At 36.9% G+C, this 25,985-nt stretch overlaps 2 protein-coding genes across 10 annotated transcripts in view; one reads left to right on the top strand and one right to left on the bottom strand.

Annotated features, from left to right (window-relative positions):
• Positions 1–1,505: 1,505 nt before the first annotated feature.
• Positions 1,506–14,033, top strand: FBXO36 (F-box protein 36). The gene is given in 7 exon segments (XM_067002523.1): positions 1,506–1,533; positions 2,809–2,891; positions 7,155–7,174; positions 7,176–7,261; positions 9,514–9,686; positions 13,383–13,409; positions 13,411–14,033. Coding segments are annotated over 7 exon segments (579 nt in total). The 3' UTR covers positions 13,573–14,033.
• Positions 14,034–17,167: 3,134 nt separating this feature from the next.
• The window catches only part of SLC16A14 (solute carrier family 16 member 14), a 75,326-nt gene continuing 66,508 nt past the window's right edge, over positions 17,168–25,985 (bottom strand). For 3 of the 9 annotated variants that reach the window (XM_067002196.1, XM_067002197.1, XM_067002195.1), the window contains 4 exons: positions 25,848–25,920; positions 24,730–24,873; positions 19,578–20,570; positions 17,176–17,890 (listed from right to left, as the gene is read on the bottom strand). In XM_067002196.1, coding sequence (XP_066858297.1) covers positions 17,742–17,890; positions 19,578–20,570; positions 24,730–24,873; positions 25,848–25,905 — 1,344 coding nt within the window. In that variant the 5' untranslated portion in view covers positions 25,906–25,920 and the 3' untranslated portion in view covers positions 17,176–17,741. Of the gene's footprint in view, positions 17,891–19,577; positions 20,571–24,729; positions 24,874–25,279; positions 25,542–25,643; positions 25,921–25,985 lie in introns of those variants that run through there. The other 6 variants (XM_067002192.1, XM_067002193.1, XM_067002194.1 and 3 more) reach the window with 3 other exon arrangements.

Here is a 25,985-nt window from a genome sequence, read left to right as displayed (position 1 = left end):
GCACATTAGGTTTAACACTTGAAAATCTTTGGTACAGATGAACTGGACATGTGATAGAAAACTGGAAAACTACACTATATCTAATAAGTGCCAGAGAGACTTGATTTTGGGGTGGTTTTTGTTGCTACTGAGTGGGCGTGAGAAGGAAACTACTATCCTGTACACTGTGATCCTATCAGTGTAGACAACAAAACAGTAATCTGTATAACTTCCTGGACTATAGCGAATGCAAACAGATCTTCTGTAGCAATTGTCAAATGGAGCACTGGTGTTATAAACCCTACTTTAAATTTGCAAAATGGGTAATAATTTGCCAGAAGAACAGCAAAAGTATCCAATTTCCTACATGTAACAGGTGTCAGCTCATACCTATTTGATTTCATACTATGCATGCATGAAATGCGGAATGGCATCTGTGCATGTATTTGGTTTAATTTCAGTTTGCTGAATGCTTGCACTGTTGCATGCAGATGTAGATAACTTTTTGTTCTTATTTATATAATTTATGTTAATGTTCTGGTTTAAACTTGAATTTATTCAATATATTTCAATAAACGGAGGAGTTTTATTACATGTGAATTCAAATATATTAAGAAGAAATAATGGTTAAAGGTGGTCGTTTAATCTGCTTCAACCAGTCTTATCTTTAAATTGTTGCTAGCTTACAAGAACTACTTTTTGTATGCAAATATTAAAATCCATATTTATGTGCACTTCTGTTTATTGATTACTGTCTGGAACTAGAGTACTGACATTTTTAATAGAAACCTGTTATAAATGGCAGAAGGCATAAATACATACAAGTAGCAATACTTAACTGCTTAATTAGTCAGAAGACAAGTGGGGACATTTTCCTTGAGTAACCAGTCAGAAAGTAAAAATTTTTACGAAGTGACTATAGCAGCAATAAAAGCTTTCCTGCTCACCAGCCTAGCACAGTTGGAGACTTACTTTAATTAGTGAACATGCTAAGTTTTTCTATTAAAGTAGTGTAGTTAGGAGGGAGGTTGGTCTTGCTGCTGAGGTTGTTTAACTTAGTGTATTTTATCCCCATCGGTTACAACTGTTTTCACAGTGATATCCACTGGGAAAAGTAGAGTTAAATATCGCTATATTGAGATAGTCTTCTTAATATTTTCCTCTTACGGGTCTCGTACAGAATTGTTTTTTTCTGTCGGCATCTTACAAGACTCACCAGTATGTTCATTAAAACATAATTCCAGTTTTTAAACTCTGTGACATCAGAATAACTAAGGAGACAGATCTAGAGTGACAGCATGTTAAGGAGTCTTCTATTATTACAATTTTCATTGGTAAATGAACAAATGATGTAATCAGATATGAGCATTAGTCACTTGCAGAATAGTACTGGTGAATTGTATGCTGTGTAGCTAATAGTTTAATGCAAACAGTAATTTTTGCTTTACTTTTATATTCTTACATTTATGAGGGAGTGAAATAGCCAGCTGAGCATTTACCTTATCATCTCTACATGTTACAGAAGCATGGTCAGGCAAAAATTTGGATTTTCAGGTAAGTGTCCTCAGGTGATCACAGTTGCCAAAAAGCTCCATACAGCAAGGCCAACATTCAGAACATCTTTTATTTACTATAGAGACCAAAAGGGGCCTCAAACTTGCTCAGGACTGAGGCACACAAAGATAACATTAATCACTGTTGGAATAGTGGAACACTTTTGACCATTCAGTAGTAGTGTAGCTAGAGGGCAAAACTGACTGGGGCCGATCTAGCTTAACTCTTCATTAATGACCTGGATAATCAGACAGAGTGCACCTTCAGCAAGTTTGCGGAAGATAGAAAGCAGGAGGAGTGGCTGATGTGCCAGGTGGTTGTGCCACACCATTCGGAGGGACCTTGACAGGTTGGTTATATGGGCTGATGAGGATCTGTTGAAGTTCAACAATGGGAAATGCAAAGTTCAACGATGGGAGAGAGAAGCATAACCCCATGCCTCAGTAGAGGCTGGCAATTGCCTGGCTGAAGAGCAGCCCTGCAGAAAAGGTCCTTGGGGTTATGATGACCACAAGGCAGCAATGTAACTTTGCAGCATAGAGGGCCAGCTGTGTCCTGGGCTGCATTAGGAAGAACATTCCCTGTAGGTCAAGGGGGGTGGTCCTTGCCCTCTACTCAGTACTGGGGAGACCACTTCTGGAGCAGCATAGCCAGTTCTGAGCTTCGTAGTACAGGACAGACATGGACATTACAGAGCTAGCCCAGTGAAGTGCTACTAAGATGATTAAGAGATCGAAGCATCTGTCATACAAAGAGAGGCTCAGGCAGTAGGAGTTCCTTAGCACATACAAGACAAGGCTCAGAGGGGCCTGAGCACTGTGTACAGGCAGCTGATAGGAGGGAGGAAAGAAGACAGAACATGATTCTTCTCACTGGTTTCCAGTGACAGGACAAGAGGCAATGGGAACAAAGTTATTTCTTATCTTTCAGTGAAATTTCTTGTGTTTCAATTTATTACTGTGGGTATAGTCAAATACTGGAACAGGTTGCCCAGAAAAGATTTGAACTGTCCATCCTTGGAGATGTTCAAAACCCAGCTGGGCACTGTTGAGCAACCTAGATTTTAGTAGAGGGGGTGAGCTAATTATCTCCAGAAGTCCATCCAAACTTAGCTATTCAGTGATCTTTTTATCTCAAAAACTTACTCCAATTCAGACTCTTTTTGTATTTACTCTAGCAAAAGATCTAGGAATATTGTCATGTTGGTTTAGCTGTGAATTTCTAAGATACAGAGAGAAGTCACTAACTGAGAATGCAAATGTTTTTTCTTTTTAGGACACGTGGCTCCTTCACTGCATGGGGAAATGAGAATTTGGATGGATTGCAGTGACAAATACATGACTAAAAAGAAAGTCTGGGTATTTAGGCCATTCACCTGGGACAGGAAAATAATTGAATCTAGATCTTTTAAGTCTCACCAAGCCCTATTTCCTAGGTTCTGGAATCACCTTCCTCCTCCAATGAGTATTTAATTTTTTTAATTGGAACCTTTTAAGAGAACAATGGGGATAATTAATCTCTATATAACCTGTAATCTGAGAAATTAAACTTTGAGTTATTGGTTTTGTTAAGCAAAGGAGAAAGCTGAGTCTGGAGAACTCCCAAATCCTAAAAATGTTTAGGGGGGGCAGGGAAGGGGGGGAGGGAGGAGTTTGTCATTTGTGTGCCTTTATGACAGGACTTCATATTTCACACCAACTGGCTTTCTTCAGCATCACCCAGAGCTTTCCCATTGAGCTTTCTCATTATATCTTATGAGTCTGTATTTCTGTAACTTCAGATATAGATTAAATTAAGAGAAGGTTGAGTCCTTAAAAGAAAAAGATGGCTTACCATATGACAAACTTCAAATATTTTCTTCATACAATGTAAACAGCACTATACTTCTAATAATCTACTATCCAAATTAATTACGACAATAGATATTTCCATAATAATTAATTTGTTGCTAATTTATCACTTAAATATTTTAATTGGTTAAAAAAAATTGCTCAGACTTTTTACCCAAAGCCTCAGTTGGGTGCTGCTGTTCTTTGGTTTTGGTTCTGCTCGTTGTTTCTTCTTATCTCTTTTTCATGAAGAAATGTCAGCAGAGTTAGCAATGTGGTATTCAGTTGCTTTAACACCTGAGCCTCCAAATAACATCAAGAATGAAATGTGTCCATGGTAACCAGGATGCACTAGTAATACCTTCCATTCCTTCTTCTTTTTAATCTATGCAAAATTGATGAGCATTACAAAATTATGCAATATTATCTTTGAAATAACTATGTGCCAGCAAATTATCAAGGTAACTATAGTATGTCCTGTGTGCATAAGGAAGTTTTTAAATAGAATACTGGTTTTGACAGCTTGTTCCACTGTGAATCAAAAAACGTCTAGAAATACATCCTGGTGTTTATGTAACTACTTAAATATTTTGCCTTTTCTCTTCCTCTGTGTGTTGGCCTGGTGTTCCTATTCTGACAGATAGTTGTGTAGCATTGTACACCTCGGTACAACAGTGACGAAGATCAGAGATTACCGAGCTATTTATTTTTGTAATTTTGAAGTGTTGGCATATTTCAGTTAGTATTAAAATGCTTTGTAATTTATAATTGAATGATAAAGTCTTGTAGACATGTTAGGATATCTACTGGAATTGCTTTAAAAATATGACATATTTAATTTATAAAGGCATTGACTTAGTGTTCCATTTCAGGGCTGGATTGTATGAAGTTATAATCTCATTTAATGGTTTATTCTCTCTCTCTGTTTGAATGAAATACTTTATTGTACACTTGTGTATATATATAAACCTATATTATGTATAAATATTCATACACAATAATAAAAATATATATATATACTACCTAGAAAAGTTTGTCTTGTTAACACCAAACACCAGTGGGGAATTTAGGCAAGCATCTGTTATCTATGTATACTTAATTCTATTGCACTATACATCCTAGACTGAAAAGTATTAATGTATTTTATAATAAATCACAACAAATTGTAATCTGTTGTGCAACATGATTTCTTTAATGAATTAGACTTCTATCATAGTGCATAGCTAAATCTATAAGGTTATACAGAAAATCAATCAAGAATGTCAGTAGGTGTTAAAGTTCAAAAGTTGAAAAGTATCATCATCATTAATAATTTTTGGTAGGTGGTTTGGGGGTAGAGACATTATTTTCTTTTTTTTGTTACACTTATTTCCGTTCCAGGAAGGGGTCTTGAATTTTTAGTTTGCTTGCTTGTTCATAATGGTGGTTGTCTGTTTTGATGGTAGTTTTGTTCTTCTTATTGTTTTTAAATAAATGGCACTTTCATCAATACAAAGAAAAGATCAAGAGAAAGCATGTTAAGCAGTTTTCTTTTCTCCTTTAGCAATGATTCTTCCCTATTTCTTGCATACCATTTTGAAGGGTATGCAAGCTGAGGAATGTGAGGAAAGATGCCTTTTATTTCTCCATTTGTGTATCAGTTTTGTTCTGTCCTTGTTCTCACCTACTCTTTTCCACAAACAAGCATGGAAGTAGCCTCACGTGCTGATTCTTCCTACACTGCTAGGGATAAAAAGAGCTTTTGGAAGTACAGTACAGCAGTTTGCTGTCATTATCCCTGTGGAGGGCTACAAACGTACTAGTTCTGAAGCCTTCCCAGGTACTAGGATCATCACTGAAGCAATGACAAGCAGTTTATTTATCCTGTTTGCACTGAAGTCTCATATTACTGCTAGTATCTTAAGTGACATTATTTTAGTGAAGTGGTAGTCTATACTGTATGTGTATGTTATAAAAATGTTAGCTATTTTAAAATGTTTGCATACTAAATTTTAAATGCAGATTTGATAAACGTATTTTTCTCCTTCAGAGGCAACGTTTTCATAGTAAAAGAATAAAGGTTGTGTGTGTCATTGTAAAATAGGATGAACTTAGGCAACCGACTAGGATGTTTGTTCTCTTATTCCCATAATAAGAGTTATTTTTACTGAATGTCATTGATAAGTCTGGGAGTTAATTGAAGCTATTTTGTGTCTTTGCTATCTGAAAGATGATTTAGTAATTCTAATTCCCCCCTATAATGAGACACTATCCACAAGAAACATCAAAATGATGAATTATAGCTGGCTATATTTGATACTCAAAAGTACATGTTAGGCTGTTACTGTATATGAGATATATCAACAGGATACAAGCAAGACTTGAAAAACAGAGAAATGATTTGTGTGGGCCTGCCTTGGCAGACTAGTCTGGAGTCTGAGCTTTAATTCGAAAGTTTAATAATGAAAGTGAATTCAACTTATTGGGAGTTACAAATATTTAATTATTTTCAATTTGAAAATTGTATACGTTGACACTGAAATACTGGAGAGATCTGAAGTTAAATTTCATGTTAGATGTAGACCACTGTTGTCATGTCTAAGATTTATAGCGAAAAGTTTAACTCTGCATTCTTTGGTCAGTAAATGTGAGTAGTCATCTGTGGCTTATTGATAGTTAAGCCAACACTTGCTTTTAGTTTTCCTTTTCTACATGCTGGTAGAAAAAAAAAATAAGAATTTACAGATTGACAAATAGGAATATCAGTGATGTGTACATTAGAAAACATGCATAAGTGTACATAAAACAAACAATTTATCACTCAGTGTGTCAGGAATCTATGTATACATATACCAGTGTAAAATCCTGACTTGTATCAAGCAAATGGAAGCAAATAAAACAGATATAATACTAGTAAGACTACTTTTTTTTTCCAACCTTGCCACAGCAGCAACTGAGTCCAACTTCTTGTCTTGTATCGTGATCTTTTCCAACAACTTATGTGAAGGAAGACACTTGACTTTCCTTTCCAGCTGTGACAGCAACAAAACAAAAGTAGATATTAAAAGCTGACACTGTTCAAGCATATATGTGATGTTTGAAGAGAACTTGGAGGAAAACTCCTGATATCCAGGGCCACTTGTTCTCCACCATTTCATGGCTAAATAATTCACTAGGCATATTATATTGTCTTTTGTCTCAGCTGTGTTTTGTAAAGAAAAAAAAGCTTTGTAATCTTTTCTTTTTCTAACTCCCAGACCATGAGTTAAATGTGTACTTCTATAGAGCTTTTTCCTGAGTTTTCAGGCAGTCTGAGTGCTGACACTTGAACTGTCCTGTTAATTTTGACAAAATGTTAAAAAAAACAATTACACCTTTAATGCTGTCAATGTTGAATGCTTGAACAGTTGAATGGGTATTTCCACTTAATGACCAAATTTAATGTCTGATCAATTGTATTTCTGTCACTAAATGAAAAATAAAAAGATTATTCATCATTTTGCAGGTTGAGATGTCATTAAAGGTGTTTTAATTTCTACAAGCAATTTGCATTCAGGGACTGGAAAAAAATTTTTTGTGTGTAAAAACATTTCACACTTGTCTAGATGCGTTATGGGATATTTATTTTCCTTTGAAGCATGTTGTAAGGCCGTTGGTAATGAAACCATGGCCTGATCCCTTATGATAACTTTGTTTTGGGAATGCAGAAATAATTACATAACTGGAATCCTGAATCCTAGTAATGTATTTATCTCATGGAGCTTTATTCATTTCCTCTTGCCTTTTTTTTTTCTTTTTCTTTCCCAGTTGTAGGTAATTTTCAGGTGGTGGAAGATCTCTCCAGAATAAATTTTGTGAGTCAAAACCTGGAGAAATTAAAGAATCCCAGGAGCATTTTTTGAGTGATTCATCTCTTCATAGTAAGACAATAAAAATAATTACAAATTTGCTGTGGCATATAATGGAATAATCTAGCAATAAGGATCTGTAATAACTTTAATGAAAGATGTGATTGCTTTGGCTAACAGGCTTTTGTATGCGAATTCATTAATATAGATTAATGGAGGAAGAGTAGAAAAACAAAAAGACATAACAGTAACTTTAAATACAGAATAAATCATAGCAACACTGATAGTTTCATTACAGAACAAATGACAGAGATATTAGCAACAAAAATAGGCCAGAAAGAAATATTTTTATTGTTAATAGCTAGGTAGCTCCTTATAGTGCTCTGTGCCAGCATGCTTATTTATATGGCCATGTCTTGAGCTACATGGATTCCCAAGCTGTTCTACACCGAGTGCAACGGGTGTTAGATGAGCTTAGGAATATACAGCCAAATATAGAATATAGAATAAAATATAGAAAGGCAGTGGGGATGCTACTAAATAAACCTCAAAATGTAAATGTATAGAGCTGTTTTCCAAAGCCTGGAAACCAGAAAGATAATAAACAGCTGAAAAGTCTCTGTTGATGGGATTATTCAGAGGTTTTATATCCTATAGGAAGTATTGAAAGCCACAGCTGCTATTCCTTCCTAACATTTAGTCATTTCTTCCTTTTTCTAAAATTGCATTTAAAATTATGCTTGGGGATTTCCCATTGGTTTTTAGTAAAATTTTAACATAAAATGCAGATATTTTATTTTGTTCAGCTGCTGTATTGTCATATTATTTCCAAACATAGCTGTTGCCATTCCACACAGTCAGATATTTTCACACCTCCTTTTTGACTCCTGCTAGGGGAGTCAACCTGCTCCTCATCTGAGTATTCACAGATTTATTTTTTTAAGAAAATTTGTTTTGTTTTGTTTTTTAAGTTTAAATTATTTCTAGTGGGGTTAGGAAGAATAGACCCCATGGAAATGGAACATTTAATCAATATCCTATATAAGCATTTGAAGTATCCAATGGAAAACTGAAGAAGGAAACATTTTAGAATGAACATTAACAGTCTAGTAAACTTATATCAACTAGTAATACAGCTATACATATCTTTGTTTTGATTTTTTTTTTCCTTTTTGGATAGTGAAGTTCAAGATATATATTTCTTCTCATAATCTCAATAAAGCAAGAGATAAGAGCAAGATTTTGTGTATGTCTAGATTTTCACTATGGTTTTACAAGGAAGGAAAATTAATTCATGGTAGTGTAGGCCAAGAGAAGAGAGGTCTAAATTTCTGGACAAATGAACAAAGAGTACAAGTCATCAAGTAGTATGCAGCACTTTTAGGATAAAAATCTTACAGAAAACCTGGAGTTCTGGAGTAACTTCCATTGTTAGGTCTACATTAATTGGCAGGCACATATATAAATCAATATAAATACAGCTAAATATATTTCTAAAATAGCCAAACTATGTCGCATTATTTATATATATATATATATGTATTTTTTTTTAAAGCAAGTTGATAGATAAATGATCTGAAGAAACTGTTAAATTCTAAATGACAAGTTCCAAGTTGGAAGCTGAAGCAGAAATAATCAACTGTATGCATGCAGGATGGGAAGAAGCTCATTAACTAGCAGATCTATAGAAAAAGAATTTGGTGTTGTACTGGATCTCAAGGTGAATAAGTCAATAAAATGTCATGTCACTATGGAGGATGATGGTTTTCAATTTTATGTTAATGGTTTTATGCAAGATAAGAAGCAGAACTGGAGGGACTTTTCATGTCAGACCCATCATTATTTTCCCCAAAGCATGCAGCTAAAGTAATTTTTCAGTTCTTTTAGTAACATCCTCTTGCATAAATAGCACAGATTTTATGTAAATATATACATATGTATGTGGACAAGTGGGCAAAATGGATCTGGGCAAGTTTCAGTTCAGCTTTGCTGCTGTTTTAATGTTTCTCAGCTGAAATGAGTTTGCTCTATGTACAGGGTTTTTTTGATTGTTTTTGTTTTTTTTTTTTTCCATTTTGTTTTAACAATAGCCACGTTTTACTGCATAAGCTGTAGTCACTGGTAACTCAATATGAATTGCAAATGTTATCTATTGCTAATGTTTAGTATTAGATATTGTGTGCTCTTTTTTCTAGAAAACAACCAAAAAATTGGAGCTGATTTTTTTTTTATTATTATTGTTTATGTGAATAATGTGAGACTATTGGGAAGAAATTTCAGGCTTTTACAAATCTGTTGTCTCTTGGGATTTTTTTTAATCACAGTTCAAATTGCTGTACTGTTTGGTGCCAAAATTCTGGAACATGTCCTCAATCTGTGCCGAGGTAAATGCGACTTCCTGGATCGGCTTCCTGTCCCATTGCTCCTGGACATCATTTCCTTTCTGGAACTTGAAGATATTGCCAGACTTTCTCAAGTTTCATGCAGATCTGAAATGGTAAATATATATATATATACACACACACGTATATATAAATATATTTTAAAATTTTAGCTTTGTTCTGCAGTATATTGTCTTTGTTACATCTCATATTTAATGTAATCATCAGTCTGTCTACTTCACTTTAAGTTTGTGACAATGCAATAATCACCTGTACACAAACAACTGAACGTGAAGGATGAAAACTAGATCTTAGGCTGTTAGAGAAATGGTGCTTATCCTGCAAGCTTTTTGTTACATATAAAGAATGCAACAATCCAGATAATATCATTGTAACTCATGGTTGGGTGTTATGCACAACTTCCAGGATTAAGTATTTGAAATGTAAAAGCTATGCTTTGTATTATGATCTGTATCACTGTAATGTCTATGAACTTGAACCACAGACCAGGATTCCCTTATGCTAGACTCATTAACAAACAACAAATCATTGCCATTGCTAGAGAGCTTACATTTTAAATCTTTAGCACAAGACCTAAAATTCTGAATAAATACAGGAGCACAAGGGAAGAGATTTTTTTTCAAGATTTTTGCAGACCTTGCATCAAGGAACTGTAAGAAGTGCAAGAGGAGAAAGAAATGACATTGTGCTTACTAGCTTGCTTGGAATCTATTTCCAAGTATCAGGAGAGTATGGGAAATAGTATGAACATGCTGAATTGGAAATTTGAACAGTAAACAACAGAGGTTGTCACTATTGGCTCATTGGAGCTAAGGGTAGACTCTCAATGCTGAATGAGGGAGAGCAAACAGGGGAAGAGAGCCTGGAAGTCCCAGAAGAATGAGGAACAATTTGTTGGTGCAAAAAGAGAAAAATCACAGGACAACGTAGGTTGGGTTGGAAGGGTCTTTGAGAGGTCACTCCTTCCAACTTCTTGCTCAGTGCAGCAATGGTAATTGGAAGGTTGGAAAGATAATATATTTAGAGCCACAATCTAGGAAGATTATTTTTGCAGCTCTGAATGTCTTAAAATTGCATTTGCTATCCCAGTCAAAGTCAGAGAAAAGGCTGCTGCAGAAACTCAGGTAGGAGGGGGAAAAAGGTTTTAGCTTATGATAAATAGGAAGATAAGCATATTAAAGAGAAAAACAACTTGATTCTTATCCCCAGGGGTGCTGTAGGAACCTAGAATGAAGCCTGTCAAGTTATGGGTTTTACAGTTACTGAAAGCATAAGTAATGGTGAGACCTTAGGAGGAAGATAAAAACGGGTTTAGTCATCTTGAAACTCATGTGATAACTAGATGCTCCTGGAGAGGCTTCAGAGAGACAGATTAACCTTTTAGTATGGAGAACAGGACATGTCTCTGGTACAGATTACAGAATCCAAATTGTGCCAGGCTGAGGTTACTCACAGGCTTTTTATTACTTTGAGTCTATGTGGCTCAAGAAAAGTTCTCTGAAAGACTACTGATAGTTCAAGAGGATGTGGCTGTACAGCTGTTCCTATGGTATGGCTGCAAAGACATTACAGGTTCTTTACTGAGTGTGAGTTTATTGAGTGTGAGTGCAAGTGAGCACAAGAATACAAGGCATTGTACAGACAGTGCAGAAGAAAATGCCGAGATAAGAATAGAGTGCATGTCATGAATTTAGAGATGAAGGGCAGATTGAGGTAGATAAACTTGCTGAATTCAGGTCTTTACTTCAGCATGAGGATAAAAGGGTTGATTCTGCAACTGGGTATGAGGATGAGACAATAAAAGTGATTAAAGGAGAGGAAGAGAATGGACAGAACTTATGTTGTTATTTATTAATATGTATCTGTCAATTGCAGAGCATGTAGTAGAATAGGATTAGGTACTGTGGAGGGCCACAAACTTTTCATTAGTTTAACACAAAGCCTTGGATGTTCTGGAACTTACGAAAATCCTAAAAAGTATTAACTTGCATAATAGTAAAAAATTTTGGCACAAAGAAATAACCTGTTACAAGTGGTAATGGCATGCTCTGATTCCCTCATTTCAGCAGTATTTTTAAAAAATTAAAAATTTGTCCCAATGGTATGAGTTTTAATTCCAGACTAATTTATGTGCGGGTTGGAGTGCTGTTCTGTATGGAATTATGAAATAGCATGTTCAGATTTTCAAATAGGGGGAAAACAGCATACCAAAGTTACATGTATTCTAGCATAAAGACATCAAATTTTTATTACAATTAAAAAGAGCAGGGAAGGTGGAAAATTAAAAGAAATTCTGGAGGCTTTTGCAGCAGGCATACTGTCTGCACATGAAGGACGGAAGGAAGATGTGGCTGCCATGCCGCCCTTGGGTTTGTCATAAGCAGTGGTGTCCTGACCCCCAGCCCCTTTGGCCAAGGAGCAGGCTCCTGCGGGTGTCCTGCCTTGCTGCTAGCCCTGAGGATGGGAGGTGTTAAGGGACAGTCCCAGCGCTCAGGATTGAAAAGCAGAGCGTCAGAGGCTCCGCACGTCCATCCAGTACGACACATCCTCACAGGCTGAATTGAGCAGTGGTCTTTGTTACCCAAAGCGTGGCACTGTTTTTCCTCTCACTGTGTAGTTCTGAGCATAAATTCGGCTCTCCAGGGTACCCAATATGCGTTTCGAAGTGCCTTAGCTTTCCTCTAGGTACTGCTTACTTCTAAGTAACTCAGAAGCAGCTCATTTCAAACAGATGATGCACAGAGGCCCTGCGTTGGCCACCACCGCTCAGGCACCAACCGAGTTTTCCAAAGGCGCATTCAGAGGCCTCTCAGCTCAGGTGTCTCCCGGCGCAAACTCGGGGTAGGACTCGGTTAGTTTATTTTGCAGAGGACCTTTAGACGGCCCGAGGAGGCAGAATCCCTCCTGAAGGCCCCAGCCCCAGGTGCAGGCCGCCGCGGGCTGCCGGCGGCTGCTCCCGCCAGGGGGAGCCCGGGGCCCGGCGCGGGCGGCAGCCGGGGCAGCGCCGTGCCCGCCGGCCGGGCCCTCGGTGGGTGCTGACAGGAACAGGGCACCTCGAAATGCAGCTGTCCCGAACCCAAATCAGGCCCGCTGTTGTTAACTTAACGCTGTCTGCTTCTCACAGGAGCAGGAGAATGGTTAGGGAAAGATAGCAGAAATTTAAAGAACACTTGACATAATTTTGTCTTCCTCTTTAAAATATAACATTTCCACACAATTCTGTTTATGGAGTCATTCTGAAAGGGGGAAACATCTCCCGAGGAATAGATTTAATCACTTAAGGCTTCTGAAAGTGTGTTTCTGTTATAAGTCCAAATGCAATTGTGAATAGGACCAGGAACAAACGCATTTGTGTCCTTTTACTTACCATAAAACAAGTTTGTATTTGCAATTTGTCTTCTACATCCTGCCAAATTTTTCAGTATAAACTTACACAGCTGCATAGATTTCAGTGGGGCCATATGAATTACATACCAGGAAAGTTTGTAGCATTACATCTGCCCTGTTTGTAGTGTGGTAGAGAAGCCTTTGATGTCATACTAAATGAAACTTCTCACATGTTTCACAGAAGAGTGTCATATCTTGCGTCAACAACACCGGGCAAAACTTCCACTGACATTATTGTGAGTTTTGCCTAATGCTGCATCTTCCAAGGTGAGCAGCTTACACTGAGAGTGACCTCCGTATTTGGTGGCTGTGTTGTCTGATCACATTTTTGTGTAAATAAAATGGTCAGTTAGAATGAATAAGCCAAATGATGATTTTAGGCCTTTACTTTCTCTTACAACTAGATAGGTAACAGTAATGCACGATGGGAAAAAAACTGTAGAGAACTTATATGATACAATTACACCTGAAATGAAAGAACTTGCATTGGAAATGGGCTGGAAACATTTTTTCTCCACAAACAGAATTCAGCTACAGCTGCAGCTCTGAAGGAGGAGGCAGAAACAAGATGCTTAAAACCAAGAAACTGAGTAAAGATGCATTTTTTGTTGATGTAACCATTGTAAGGTGTGGGCTTGTTGTTTGTCAGGTCATACGTACTGACTTTTCTTCCTTATTAGAGAAAGCAGATTAATTAAAGGATTAAAAGAGTAACAACAAAACACGTCTTACTAGAAGCAACATGTAAATAATACAACCTTTAACATGATAGACATCCTGAAATTGTATTATCCTCAGTGTTGTAAGATACTAACAACAGAAGAGGTGGTGGTTCCTTTGTACTTCATCCTTCTGACTTCTGTATTTTGTTTTGTATCATTACCTATACAGAATAGGGCAGAAAGTCCGCAATCTTTTTGTCCTAAAAAGTGGATGGTGAATGCTGAGGATTTTGCTGTCTACCATGGTAAATTTTCAATGGTTATGGATGAGTAACATGTAGTTGGTTCCAGAGTTTGATGTATTTTGAAGTGTTTTAAAGTATGATCTAAATTTCAAGCAAATAATCATTTTTTCAACAGGAAGAAACTTCTTTGGTGACTGAGGGTATCAATCAAATGGTCTTCCTCATCCTGCACAATCCATCAAAATCATGCCTTTTTTTTTTTCCTTGAGGCAGAAGTTTTCCTTGATGTTGCTGATGCAGGAACTTCTAAGAGTATTTGATTTCCATTGGTGGAGTTGTATACTTGACAGGAGACATTTGCTATCTTATGAAATTGTAATGATGGTTAGTTAAGAGTGCTTTAAACTGAAAGCAGTTTTTACTGAATTATAGCCTTACCACAACAATCAGCTTCAGTAATTAAGAGGCTAAATATTGTTGCTCTGAAAGTATTAATTGATTAAGACACCATTTGTCGTTGACTAGACTTAAGATATGAGCATTAAAAACAGTGATTGCAGTATTTTCATATAAGTGTAATATCTGAAGGGTGTTTAAACGCATGTTTACATCTTTTTTTAAAATGTCAAGTATTAAATATGAATTTTGTAAATTCGTTAAAAATAAAGTGTTTCTGTATAATTTTATATCTTTATAAAGCTGCATTTTAGTTCTTACAAGATAGTTGTTAATTTATATTTACAATATTTTGTCCTACAACGACATATCAATATTCGTGAAGAATTTGATGATTATAGTTCTTTAGGTAGAAAATTTTCACGTTAAACAATTAATGCATTCTTTCCTCCTTGTGACTATTTCCTTTCAGGACAATGACAAAACTTTGTGATGTGCATAAAATACTGTATTCATGAAATTTCTGTTCCATGTAATAAAAACATATGTAATAAAACACTGTAAAGGGTAACTTTGCTTTAGAGATGTTTTTAAGAAATATGGTATGTGAGCAGAGCTACTAAGCAGCAGACCCTTTATTCTCACTTTCTGTAAATTTGCCACCAATTACTTTTTTGTTAAGTTGTGACATCAGAACAGATTTAGGCAGTTTCAGGTTCAGAAACTATGCTAGCCAATATAGACTGAGTTAATATTACTTAAAATCCTAATTTCACTCTGATTTGTCAGCCCACCTTCCTGCCTCTTTAATCAATCATGTGTCTGTCCCTTCTGTTACCAGAAATGAGAACAATCATTTTTCAGGAGAATCTTCATTTTCATGTTTAAGAAATTAACTTAATCAGCAAATGAACAGTAAGTGAATTTTGGGGTAATGTAAGTTTATTCCCATTATACAGCCCATTAAGGACTTCTATAAGAAGATATGTTGCAGATATCATAAGTGAACAATATATTATTCATTACAGTAATATGCAAAGTTGATTTTAGCTAAAGGCAAAGTGAAGCTTTAAGTATAACGGGTACATATTTTTCAAAAAAATTGGGGCAAATCATCACTTTAATATATCTATTTCACCAATGAAAGATAGCTGATAAGCTAGTAGCAGCAGCATTCACACCAAGACAAACCTGTAACTAAACCTGTAACTAAAGAACTGATGTCAGTGAAGTTTATATGAAGATTTTCTCCAGCAAAAAAGCTGATTTTAAGAAATTACTGGCTGCTTGTTCACGCCACATGTTGCAGTTCACTGCCATCTCAGTTGTTGTAATGACAATTTTATAGGCCATAAATATTGTATCAGAGAACTGATCTTAAGGTAGTTTGTTTTTTCTTAAGGGTTTTATGTTTAACTTTGTTCACTTCAGTGACCTATTTCAAAGTATGTCCCTGCCAACAGTTGTAGAAGTGCACAACTAAGCTGGTGAATTGCAGTACAGAACAATGAGGTTTGAGGTTCAGAACTTTTTTTTTAACCAACCTTGCAGCTACAGAAAATGTCTGTATAGTGATAATCTTTCATACGGAACTGTGTGCCAATATTTCTTCAATATAAGTGAATAATACCAATTGTTTTTAAATTCTAGCAGCAGTATTAGTCTTAAACCAAGAACTTGATTTGTCATGAAAAAATATTCATAAAGCTAGCAGGAAAAAAAAAAACTTTTATTTGATATAGGAAATATCAGCCTCACCTCGCAAAGCTGAGATGTATGATGTCTTGTAGCATCATACAAAATATTCTGCATTAATTACCAGATGCTTAATATTGTTTAAGAAAATTTCTTTAAATATTTTACATTGTCTTAGTTCTTCCATGCTTTGCATTATCTGATTTTCTAGTGAATAATCATCTAAAACATGACCGGTCTTAGATAGTTCGTGGTGTGCTCGCATACAGCAACACAAGTGATCATAATTCAATATTTTTGTTCTAAAATTAATTGTAACAAAACTTAACATGCTGTAGTCCAGTTCTTTCTAAAACTATATTTGGCCCATTTTGCCCTTTTGCCCAGCTCTGTTTCTTTAATACTTTTACCTGTCCTATCCAGAAAGCAGACAGAAACTTCAAACTGCTTCTGGAAATATCCTCCAGTCTTTGGAATCATGATGGGATGCTTCCACTGTAAAGTATCAAACCATAAGGCAGGCTTAAGAACCTGGATATACCATAACAAAAGATTTTCTCTCTTAAATTTCAGATATTTTTATGATAAAGGAGCCATTGTGCATTTAAGTAAATTATTTCTGTATCCTAAAACACTGCAAATGAGTCAGACAAAGTTTAACTTTCCAAAGCATGCCTGTAAAAATACAGAGGGTATTTGTTCTCATCTCAGGTGTCTCTGTACCTGATACAGGTATGATCAGCAGCAGCTCTAGGTCAGTTAATACATATATGGCAATTTACATTGCATGTGGTTCACAGTAATATAGCTAAATCTCACAAGCAAAACCAGAAGACTGTATATACACAGGTACAAATTCTGTTCTCAGTTACATCAATATAAATTGTGAATAACTATTGAAGTAGTTGAATCTGAAATTAGAAACTGCTCTATCTGAATGTGGCAACTCATGCATGTGCAACTAGTGGAACAGATCATCAGAAACATTGCTGCTTATCATTTCTGTTGAAGAATCAAATTAATATTTTCCATCAGTTCTCTGGATTTGCTTTTATGTTTGTTTTACTTCATGTGCATTAAGTGTCAGAGCATTTATAATGCAGCCCATGTATTGAGGATGGCTACTTTATCATGCAGTTGATATATAAAAATAGAAATAAAAAGTAAAAAAAATAAATAAAAATAAAAATAAAAAACCTTGAAGTAGAGAACCCTTTCAGAAAAATCTAAGAACTTTTCTTCACCTTTGCATCATAGAATAGTAAATTGTAATACATTGAATTAATTGAAGTATTATACTAGCATTTCAGCAGCACTAGCCAGGTAAGAAATACAGTCATTTTCACATATTTACTAACTAATCTTTTATCAGATAGAATACGTAATAGGAAGGATTTTTATAAAACATTCGTATCCTGATCAAATTTGATTGTAGGACTAGTGTAAACCAGGAGTAACTGCACTGCAGTCAGTGGAGTTTCACCAATGGTTAGTGATGAAAAGTTAAAAGAATTAAGGTTAAAGGTTTCTAGCACTGATCCAATTTTAGAAGACTGTAAGTGTGCTTTTATTCTCTATATTTGTTAGTTCTGAAGTAAAAGATCTTAAGTCATTTTAAAAGCATATTTCTACTAATTTATTAGCATTTTGGAGCACATTTGCTTTTCACTTAAGTACAATTCAATGTGGTTGGTTTCAGCTTTATACTGCCATACAATAGAAACATGGAAAGAAATAAATTCTATAAAAAAGTCTGAAATTTGTTCTATACTTGTTCCTCTTCAGTAGACTTTTCTCGTGGTTGTTTCTTTCCAATATAAGGTTGAATAAATAAAAATAATATTCCCACCAGGTACAGCAAGCCACATATGTAAAAAGAAAAATCATATTTATGTGTGATGTCATAGATCCAACCTGCAAAATAAGGACAAAACATGTTCATTACAAAGCTTGACAAAAAGATAAATTGTATGGGAGTATATGAATGGTATCACACATTTCTTTCATGACATCTCAGTCAAATCCTTAGCTGGTTTGCAGAAAAAAAAAAAAAAAGAAAAGTGTTGATTGTCTTCTCCTCTAGACGCTACAAACAGAAACGTGTTAACAACTTCTCTTGTTCACTCACCATAACCCAAAACTAATGCAATACCTATCCCCTCATTTAATTGTTATGGAAGTCTTAAAATGGGTTTAGCTATGTGCTATCCTAATAATATGAGCAATCTTCACTGTAAAACTGTACTTTTTCAGATAAATTAGTACAACAGGTCTGACTTTAGACATTTTGGAGTCCCAAACCAATTACTTTTTCCACCCTATTTTCTTTGGAAAATGCCCAATACTGCTACTGTGTCATGCAGGCTAGCCTGAGTGTTGTGCCTTGTGCATTCGCAATAGCTTTCTCAAAGACTCATGTACTGATAAAAGACTTTTCAAAAGAAAGTCTTGGTACTGCAATTACTCTCATTCCAACCTTAATTCCTTTGAAAAAAAATACATTAAAATTACTTCAGAAAGGTTTGAGAACCCAAAATAGCAAAATTCTCACGTTTAATTCTGGCTGCATTGCCATGTAATCTCAAGATCAGAAGCTTTTTTTTACACCAGCTAATTGCATCCGATTTGCTTCCTTATTAATGACCAAATACAAAGATACGTTCGGCACAGACTGAGAGGTGCTAAAAGAGGATATGGTAGAGTAAAACCTGCTGCTTATCGAAGGATACTAAATGAGATTTCTCCTAAGTCATTTCAGCGCACTCAGTGCTGGGGAGACAAAGTGAGAGCATTCTAAGCTTTCCTGGGGTGCTCGCGGTGGAGCTGGCTTTCGTTCAGCCTAGTGCCGGTCCTGGCTGACCAGGGCCATTAGCTACAAGGCTTCTTACAGCTTTCTTCTGGTTTGCATATCTGTAACAGACTGCCATAGTCTGGCTACAGTATTGACCGTCAGTGCCTGTATCTCTCCCCACCATACTTCCCCACATCTTTCTACGCAAAAAATTTATAATGACACCTAAGTAACTTTAGGGATAGCACCACATACACTCCTGCCTTCTGCTGTGTATAGCAGTAAAGAAATTGCGAGGAGTACAGTCCCAAAAGGAGATACCACTGGCTGAAGGAAGGCAAAGCCATGTCAATCAAACCAACACATCCAGCTTCGAATGGTGAAGCCCAGACACACTTCATAATTCTTGAGGCTAATACTATGGTACAAACACCTGCATACCCTGAAAGCTATTCACCATTTTCATCTAGGCGTAACTGTGTATGTGATATAGTGCATATACTACACAAACACATAAAAATAGGTTATCCTTTGTCATTTTTAAAAATGGTAATATCTTAAAGAAACATACCATTGAAAGGACAGCTTGTGATAGATTTGGGGTTGTTTACCAGGATGGTAATTTGTAGTGTGTGAATAGTGAGCAGCAGATGTGTTCTTTAAATATGTGCAACATAAAGCTGGATGTTACAGTCCATTCTAGAAAAGCTGTAATTTTGTTAATGTTCATAGCATGAGAAAGCTTAATAGCATAACAAGTCAGATGGTTATAAAACAAATAACTGTTGGTCAGAAATTTGAACATTTTACCTGCAAAGGGTGGTCCAAGCAATGCAGATATTCCATTGGCACAGATGATGATGCCATAGGCATTTGCAAGGTGTTTAGTTCCAACTAAATCTTCAGTCACAACAGGCATTAGGGAAAAATAGCCACTAGAAAATCCTATTAGAGCACAAATCACAGCCAGACTAATGTATGTTTGCATTAGTGGCAAAGTAAGAATGCAGGTGACCAGGGTGACGTTAGCCATGAGGAAGACATTCCAAGTGCTGATGCAAGGGAGATCAGAGATGATTCCAAGGATCACTTTACCAAAAATATGCACAATGGCAATAATGGATGTCAATGGAAATATATTGTTCTGACTAGATAAATTGTACTGCTTGACTATCTCTGGAAGATGAATAAAGGGAATGACAAAGCTGCTATAGGCAAACAAAGCCCAAATTATAAAGGCCACAAATACTCTGTTGGTAAACAATGATGCAGCTCCAAAGTAACTGGAGTACCAGATTCCAAAGCCCTTCCTGACCGTAATCGTCAGCTGGCTCGCTGTCTTAAGAATGAGCAGTCCATACATACTCTTTCCACTTCTAGATTTACCTTTAGTTTCTATGTGCTTAACACTGTCAAGCACTTCTTCATTTGTTGCCTCTTCTTTTTTGTCTGTTTCTTCACTGAGGACTCCATTAGATTTTAAAGTCTCTGCAGAATGGGATAGAGCTTTTGCCTGATTATTTTCACTATTACTTCTCACAACACATTTTTCATTAACATCTTTGTGGGATAGTGGTCTCATAAGTGCCCCACAGACACAAAGGTTGAGGGAGATCGCACCTTGAATGAACATGGCATTCCTCCACCCAAATTCCCTGCAAAGATACTTCAGTAAGGCTGTCATTAAAAAAGCTCCAAACCCTGTTCCTGTGGTACTCAGTCCTTGTGCAAGTGCTCTTCTCTTCTGAAAATACTGTCCTACCATGACCACCGCAGGCAGATAAACCATGCCACTACCAACACCTATGAAAAGAAAAATCAAAATAAATCTGAACTTCATGCCGACAAGAAAAAAAGCAGTGAAAAATGAATCAGGTTTATTCCTAATGTTTGCAGAAGCATAATAGTAAAATCAAGAATAAATATTCAATTTCAATGTTAACTTTCATTTCTGTCTTGTAGTGTTTTCCAAAATTTGTGGTACTTGTTCCAGTAAGAATATAATACTGCTATTTAACTGCCGGGAAAACTGAAATACAAGGAAGATAAAACCTTTATCTCAGTTCCACATGCCACCACCAGAAAGCCCCAAACATCCCACAATAAATCAGTGAAAGTTAATACAGAGACAAACATGAACAAAACCTATGTTGACAAATCCGTATTTGTAATACTTGCATCTGATGAAAATCTACACTGAGGCTTTCTCCTCACCTTTGCACCTATTGAGTCACAGTGGCAATGAGACATTTCAGGAGTCAGCAATGGGGCTTAGCCCAGTGGTAGGGCCTCAGGAGGCTTTTATGTTTCTCTCTAGGCACTGCTGCACCAGAGAAGTACAGGGAGGGTTACACAATTGCTGCACAGGCATATTCTTAAAAAATAGGATATTAATGATACCTTTTTTAAGCAGGAAATGTTGAGCCTTGTACAATCACATCAATAAAGGTAACAGTTGCCCAATTTTTCTCACAGCAAATTCTTGCCATTTAAAGAGGACTGGAATAGCAGTGTATGGAGAAAATATCTTCAAATTTACTGTGGTCATAATTTAGAACAGTGTTTTGGTTTTAAAAGCTTTCCTAAATAGCTGCTAAGTTAGTTGCCTGACATCCTACAGCTAAATCAAGGCGAGAAGAGCTGTTATGCCAGCAAAGCCTGAAAAAAAAATCACCTCAACATCACTGCAGTGTATCATGGTCAGAGCTGACCTGGCATGCCTGTTACAAGTGTTTATTTCTAGTCAATGCAAACACACTATCAGACTTCTGTTTTGCACTGTGCCTCCCTCCCCAAATCCAGCTGAAAACTTGAAGGCAATCTCTCTGCCTGCCAGAGGACTCCCTGCCTTGCCAGGCTGGCCTACAGGCTGTGCAACAGGCTGAAAAAACAGCTTTATAATCAGCCTGTTCCCATCCACCCAGGCTCATACTCGCATTGGTGTTTACTGCACTTGTATGCACACCCTGTGAAGTAAAAAAATGTTATAAACCTCTTTATCTTTCCATTCTGTGGGCTACATAGCAAAGCGTGGTCTAATTACAAGCAAAGGCATGCCACTGTTATGCAGACACAGGACCACAGGCCTCTTCATCTCCTTTTCCTCACAGAATGGGCACTTTGGTGCCACAGCATGACCTGGCTCTGCTCTCCCCTTCCCTTGGGCCCCGAGGGCTTTTTTACTCCCCCGGCCACAGGGAAGGCTCCTCTGCCCCCCAAACCGCTACCACACGGGTTGGGGTGAAGCTGGCGGCCAAGAGGCGAGGGGAGAGGGGACAGGGGACAGGGCAGGTGCCACTAGGAGCTGGAGGAGGGGAATGGTTCTGAGGTGAGAGGCGCTTTGGGACAGGGAGCTGGGGGTGGCAGCGGCCGCAGGCAAGACTGGGACTATGGGGACAGGTGGCATGAGGGCATCTGGCATGGCTGGTCACCAAGGCCTGAGGGACAAACAGCGCCATTAGCAAGCCCTCAAGCACTGCATGGAGGCCCAGAAGTAATTGCAGCAGGAGGCAGCCACCATACATGAACAGCGGCCTGATGTCTTACAGCTGTGCAAACATGAAGGAAACTTCCTGAGGTGGTGGTGAGGTTACCATGAGCAAGGGGACGGGGTGTGAGGGGTCAGGGAGCAAGGAAATGAGGAGTGGAGTGGACAGTGAGTGAAAGGACAGGGAGTGATGGAACAGGGAGCGAAGGCACCATGAGTGAGGTGATTATAAGTGAGCAGACAGGGAGCGATGTGATGGTGAGGGGACTGCGAGGGAGGGGACGGTGAGTGAAGAAATGGTGAATGAGGGGACAGTGAGTGTGGGGATGGTGAGGTAATGGCAAATAAAGCAGATGAATGTGGTGATGGCAAGCAGAGCTGTCATGGAGCTGGAGGAAACATCTCAGGCATCTCTACGCTGGTCTTCTGGCCAAAATTTCTCCTGCAGCAGCATCACTTCTCTATCTCATGTAAAAAATTGCCTCAGATTTTTTACGAAAATGCAGGTTTTGCCCCACTTTTTAAAATCTCTGTATAATCTCTGCCTTCTTGTCTAATATTCTTGATATGCTCTTTCTGAAAAGCAGCAAGCAGTTGAAACAAAGACAGTGTAGGTTCCTGTCTGCCTGAATATACTCAATATGTATGGGAACAGAAACTGCCAAAAGGGCAAAACCTTGCCTGTAATTATTGCTGTTTGTTTAGAAATTTACAACATTACTGAAATCTATGGTGTGCTGGTATAAAGAGTTGTCATAGTGATCCTTCCTGGTTTCATTTTTTTTCCATCCAGCTAGAAAAAAAAATATGTACAAAAATTCTGCAGATTTCTCTGAAATTCTGTGAAGGGGTAGTTTGAGGGAATGGAGGATACTGAAGCCATTGTCAGGATCACAAACGATTTTTTTGTTGTTGTTGCACTTCTGTCGTATTAGTCATGAAGTGAATAATATTTCAAAGTCCCTTGAATTGTTTACTGTTGCTCAAATAATAATTTAAGGTCAAATTGTGTACTTCTTACTTGAATTAACTTAATATTTTTGTTTCATATTTATTAACAGTTTCTCTTACCAGAAGGAAACAGTGAATAAAATGGAGTGATCCTTTAAGTAGATAATATTGGGTTCTTCCACGTAGCTTTCTGGAAGTAGCTAAATATTTTCACAAGAAGCCACATTTTGCAAGAAAAAGAGCACCAAGGCACTAACCTATTGATTTTCAATAAAAATGCATAAACTTTCATGCCTATCTAAATTTCAGTTGGTCTCCATATATAGAAAGGTTTCCTAGAGACCTGACTTTGTCTCAAAAGAGGAATACTCTCTGTTTACCTGAATTGTCTGCTGTCATTACTGTAATTACCTCACTGGTAATAACTAATACCCTGTTCCCTCCTCCTGTCATCTTTTCACACATGAGGAAAGTGTTCTGTTCCCCACAAGCCTGCCTATTCATAATTTCACATTAAAATAGAAGAGTGAAAACGACTAGTTCTAAAATTATTTGGAATGTTTTCTCAATGGTCATTACAACTGTCACATAGCAGTGTGCCATAACCAAAGTATCGCGTCCTCTGACAAACCTCCAACGGGAAATAATGCTACATGTTTCTCTTACCTCTCACTCAGAATATGTAGCAAAATGAGATGCCATTTATTAGTGGTTGTTGACGTAATATGAATATCCACTATTAAAAATTACACATAAAATATGACCACGTGCATTTTTCTGATTCAGGCAGATCAAATAGACTAACAAGGATTCAGCACATGAAACAAATACAACAATCTGCTTGCAAGAAAGACATCTATTTTCTTTTCTCTTTTTTTTTTCCCATTAAAAACATACATGTAACACCCTTTAAAATAGGTATGGAAACAGTACACAGTTATCAAATTCTTGTATTTTGTTAATATGTAGCAACTCCATAACAAATCTGAGGAAATATTAGCTGGTTTTTTTCTGCGACAAAGAGAGGAGTTCGCTAGATATACAGTTAAACAGTATTTTACTATCTTTAAATTCCATTTGTTAGAGTTTTGATTACATTCATTCTTCTAAGTAAGAATACCATCAAATATATTCAAATGGGAGAAACTGGTAAAAATGCCATCTTCACATGGTAGATTTAAATGACAATGAAAGCCATTGGGCCCAATCCACTGTGTAAATAAATAAGCTTTCTGAAAAGATAACAGTCTGTAAAGCCTGTGAAGGAAAAACTAGAATAACTCTACTGAAATCAAGGATGTTGCTCATTGTCTCTTATTTCTCTGACTATAACACTGTGCCAGATCACATGAGGGCTGAATAAGATAAAAACAAAAGTCAAGTTATATTCCATAACTAAAAGTTTATTTTTTTTTAATTTGGAAACTTTGCAGGAACCAGTCTAGCTTTCCTCTTTGCTCACCCAGGTAACTTCAAAGCAATTAAAAAACATTGAAAGAACTTTCAAATGTTAGTATAGCTTACCGGCTGTCACTCCGAATGTAAGGAAGAGGAAGTGCACATTTGAGGCATAGGCACTCAATATCCAGCCTAGGGCATTCAATATCCCTCCAATTATTGCTGTCTTGCGGCACCCACACATGGTAATGAATAAACCAATGAAAGGCCCTGTTAAAGAACAAGAAAAAATGCTATGCTGTTTATTTAAATCTCTACATTGCCTAATATTTTTTCAAGCAAAGATTATTAATGTTGTTTTAAACAAAATGTTAAACATCACACTACTCAGGCAATTCAGTTTATTTTCCCTATTACCATTTAAAATCCTGGAAAGAAAAATTCAACCAACCAAGCAAATACCCATAAGACCTAAAATCAAAATTGCTCTGTGAAGAAGGAATGGTTTAAACAGAAGACAAAATGAAAACATTGTTCCCCAAAATGAAAGCTGTGTGAGTGCAGACCTTCTTTTACAAGCAAATATTTTATTTTGTTTTCGGTGGAGTGTTTTAGGCAGACCTAAACACATTTTCAATATTAATTTAGGAAAACAGGTCTGTATATGCATACATACCCCTATAGATATTATTTGGGTTGCTCTCCTCACATTCTCTCCTCCCAGAGTACGAGGAGGTCCACAAGCTTAGCAGATGATCTGCTTTCTTGATTCTCATGAGACCTTGAAGTCACAAACAATCCTTTCCTGCTCATGCTGTCTCCTAGTCGAATTGTCTTCTCTACCATCTTCCCTGTTGTCCCTATCTCCTTCTAACTTGTAAAACTTGCACAAGTGACTTGACAAATTAAAAAGGCAACTCAGGAGAAATGGGGAAGCTCTGCTAATAAATTGGAAAACTGTAAGAAAATATTTGAGGGATAAGCAACAAGCATATTCTAAGAATCTCTGTAGCTCTGAAATAAATGATGTTGGAACATACCTACAATAAGTGTAATGCCCATGCTAAGGGAGCTAACCCATGCTGTTAAGCCACGGCTTTGATTAAACTCTTCAAGCCACTCCATGTTGAGTATTCCAAGGGCCATTTGGGACCCCATAATAAGTATGTGCACAAGGAAAGAGGAAAGTACAATCATCCAAGCCCATCCTCCGTCGATGTTTGGATTAGGCTTAATTGGCTTACTTCCAGCTTTTGAGTCATCTCCAAAATCGTATCCAATATCCTCTCGACTAGCATACATTTTCTCCACAGTATTCTGAAATAAATACAGTAAATAACTTCAAAACACATTCAAAATGATCCAATTTTGTAGCTTGGTTA

The sequence above is a fragment of the Anser cygnoides genome, chromosome 9, assembly GCF_040182565.1.
Source record: "Anser cygnoides isolate HZ-2024a breed goose chromosome 9, Taihu_goose_T2T_genome, whole genome shotgun sequence".
NCBI classification, from domain to species: Eukaryota; Metazoa; Chordata; class Aves; order Anseriformes; family Anatidae; genus Anser; species Anser cygnoides.
The sequence above is the reverse complement of the archived record's forward strand: the minus strand, read 5'-3'. Positions and strand labels throughout refer to the sequence as shown.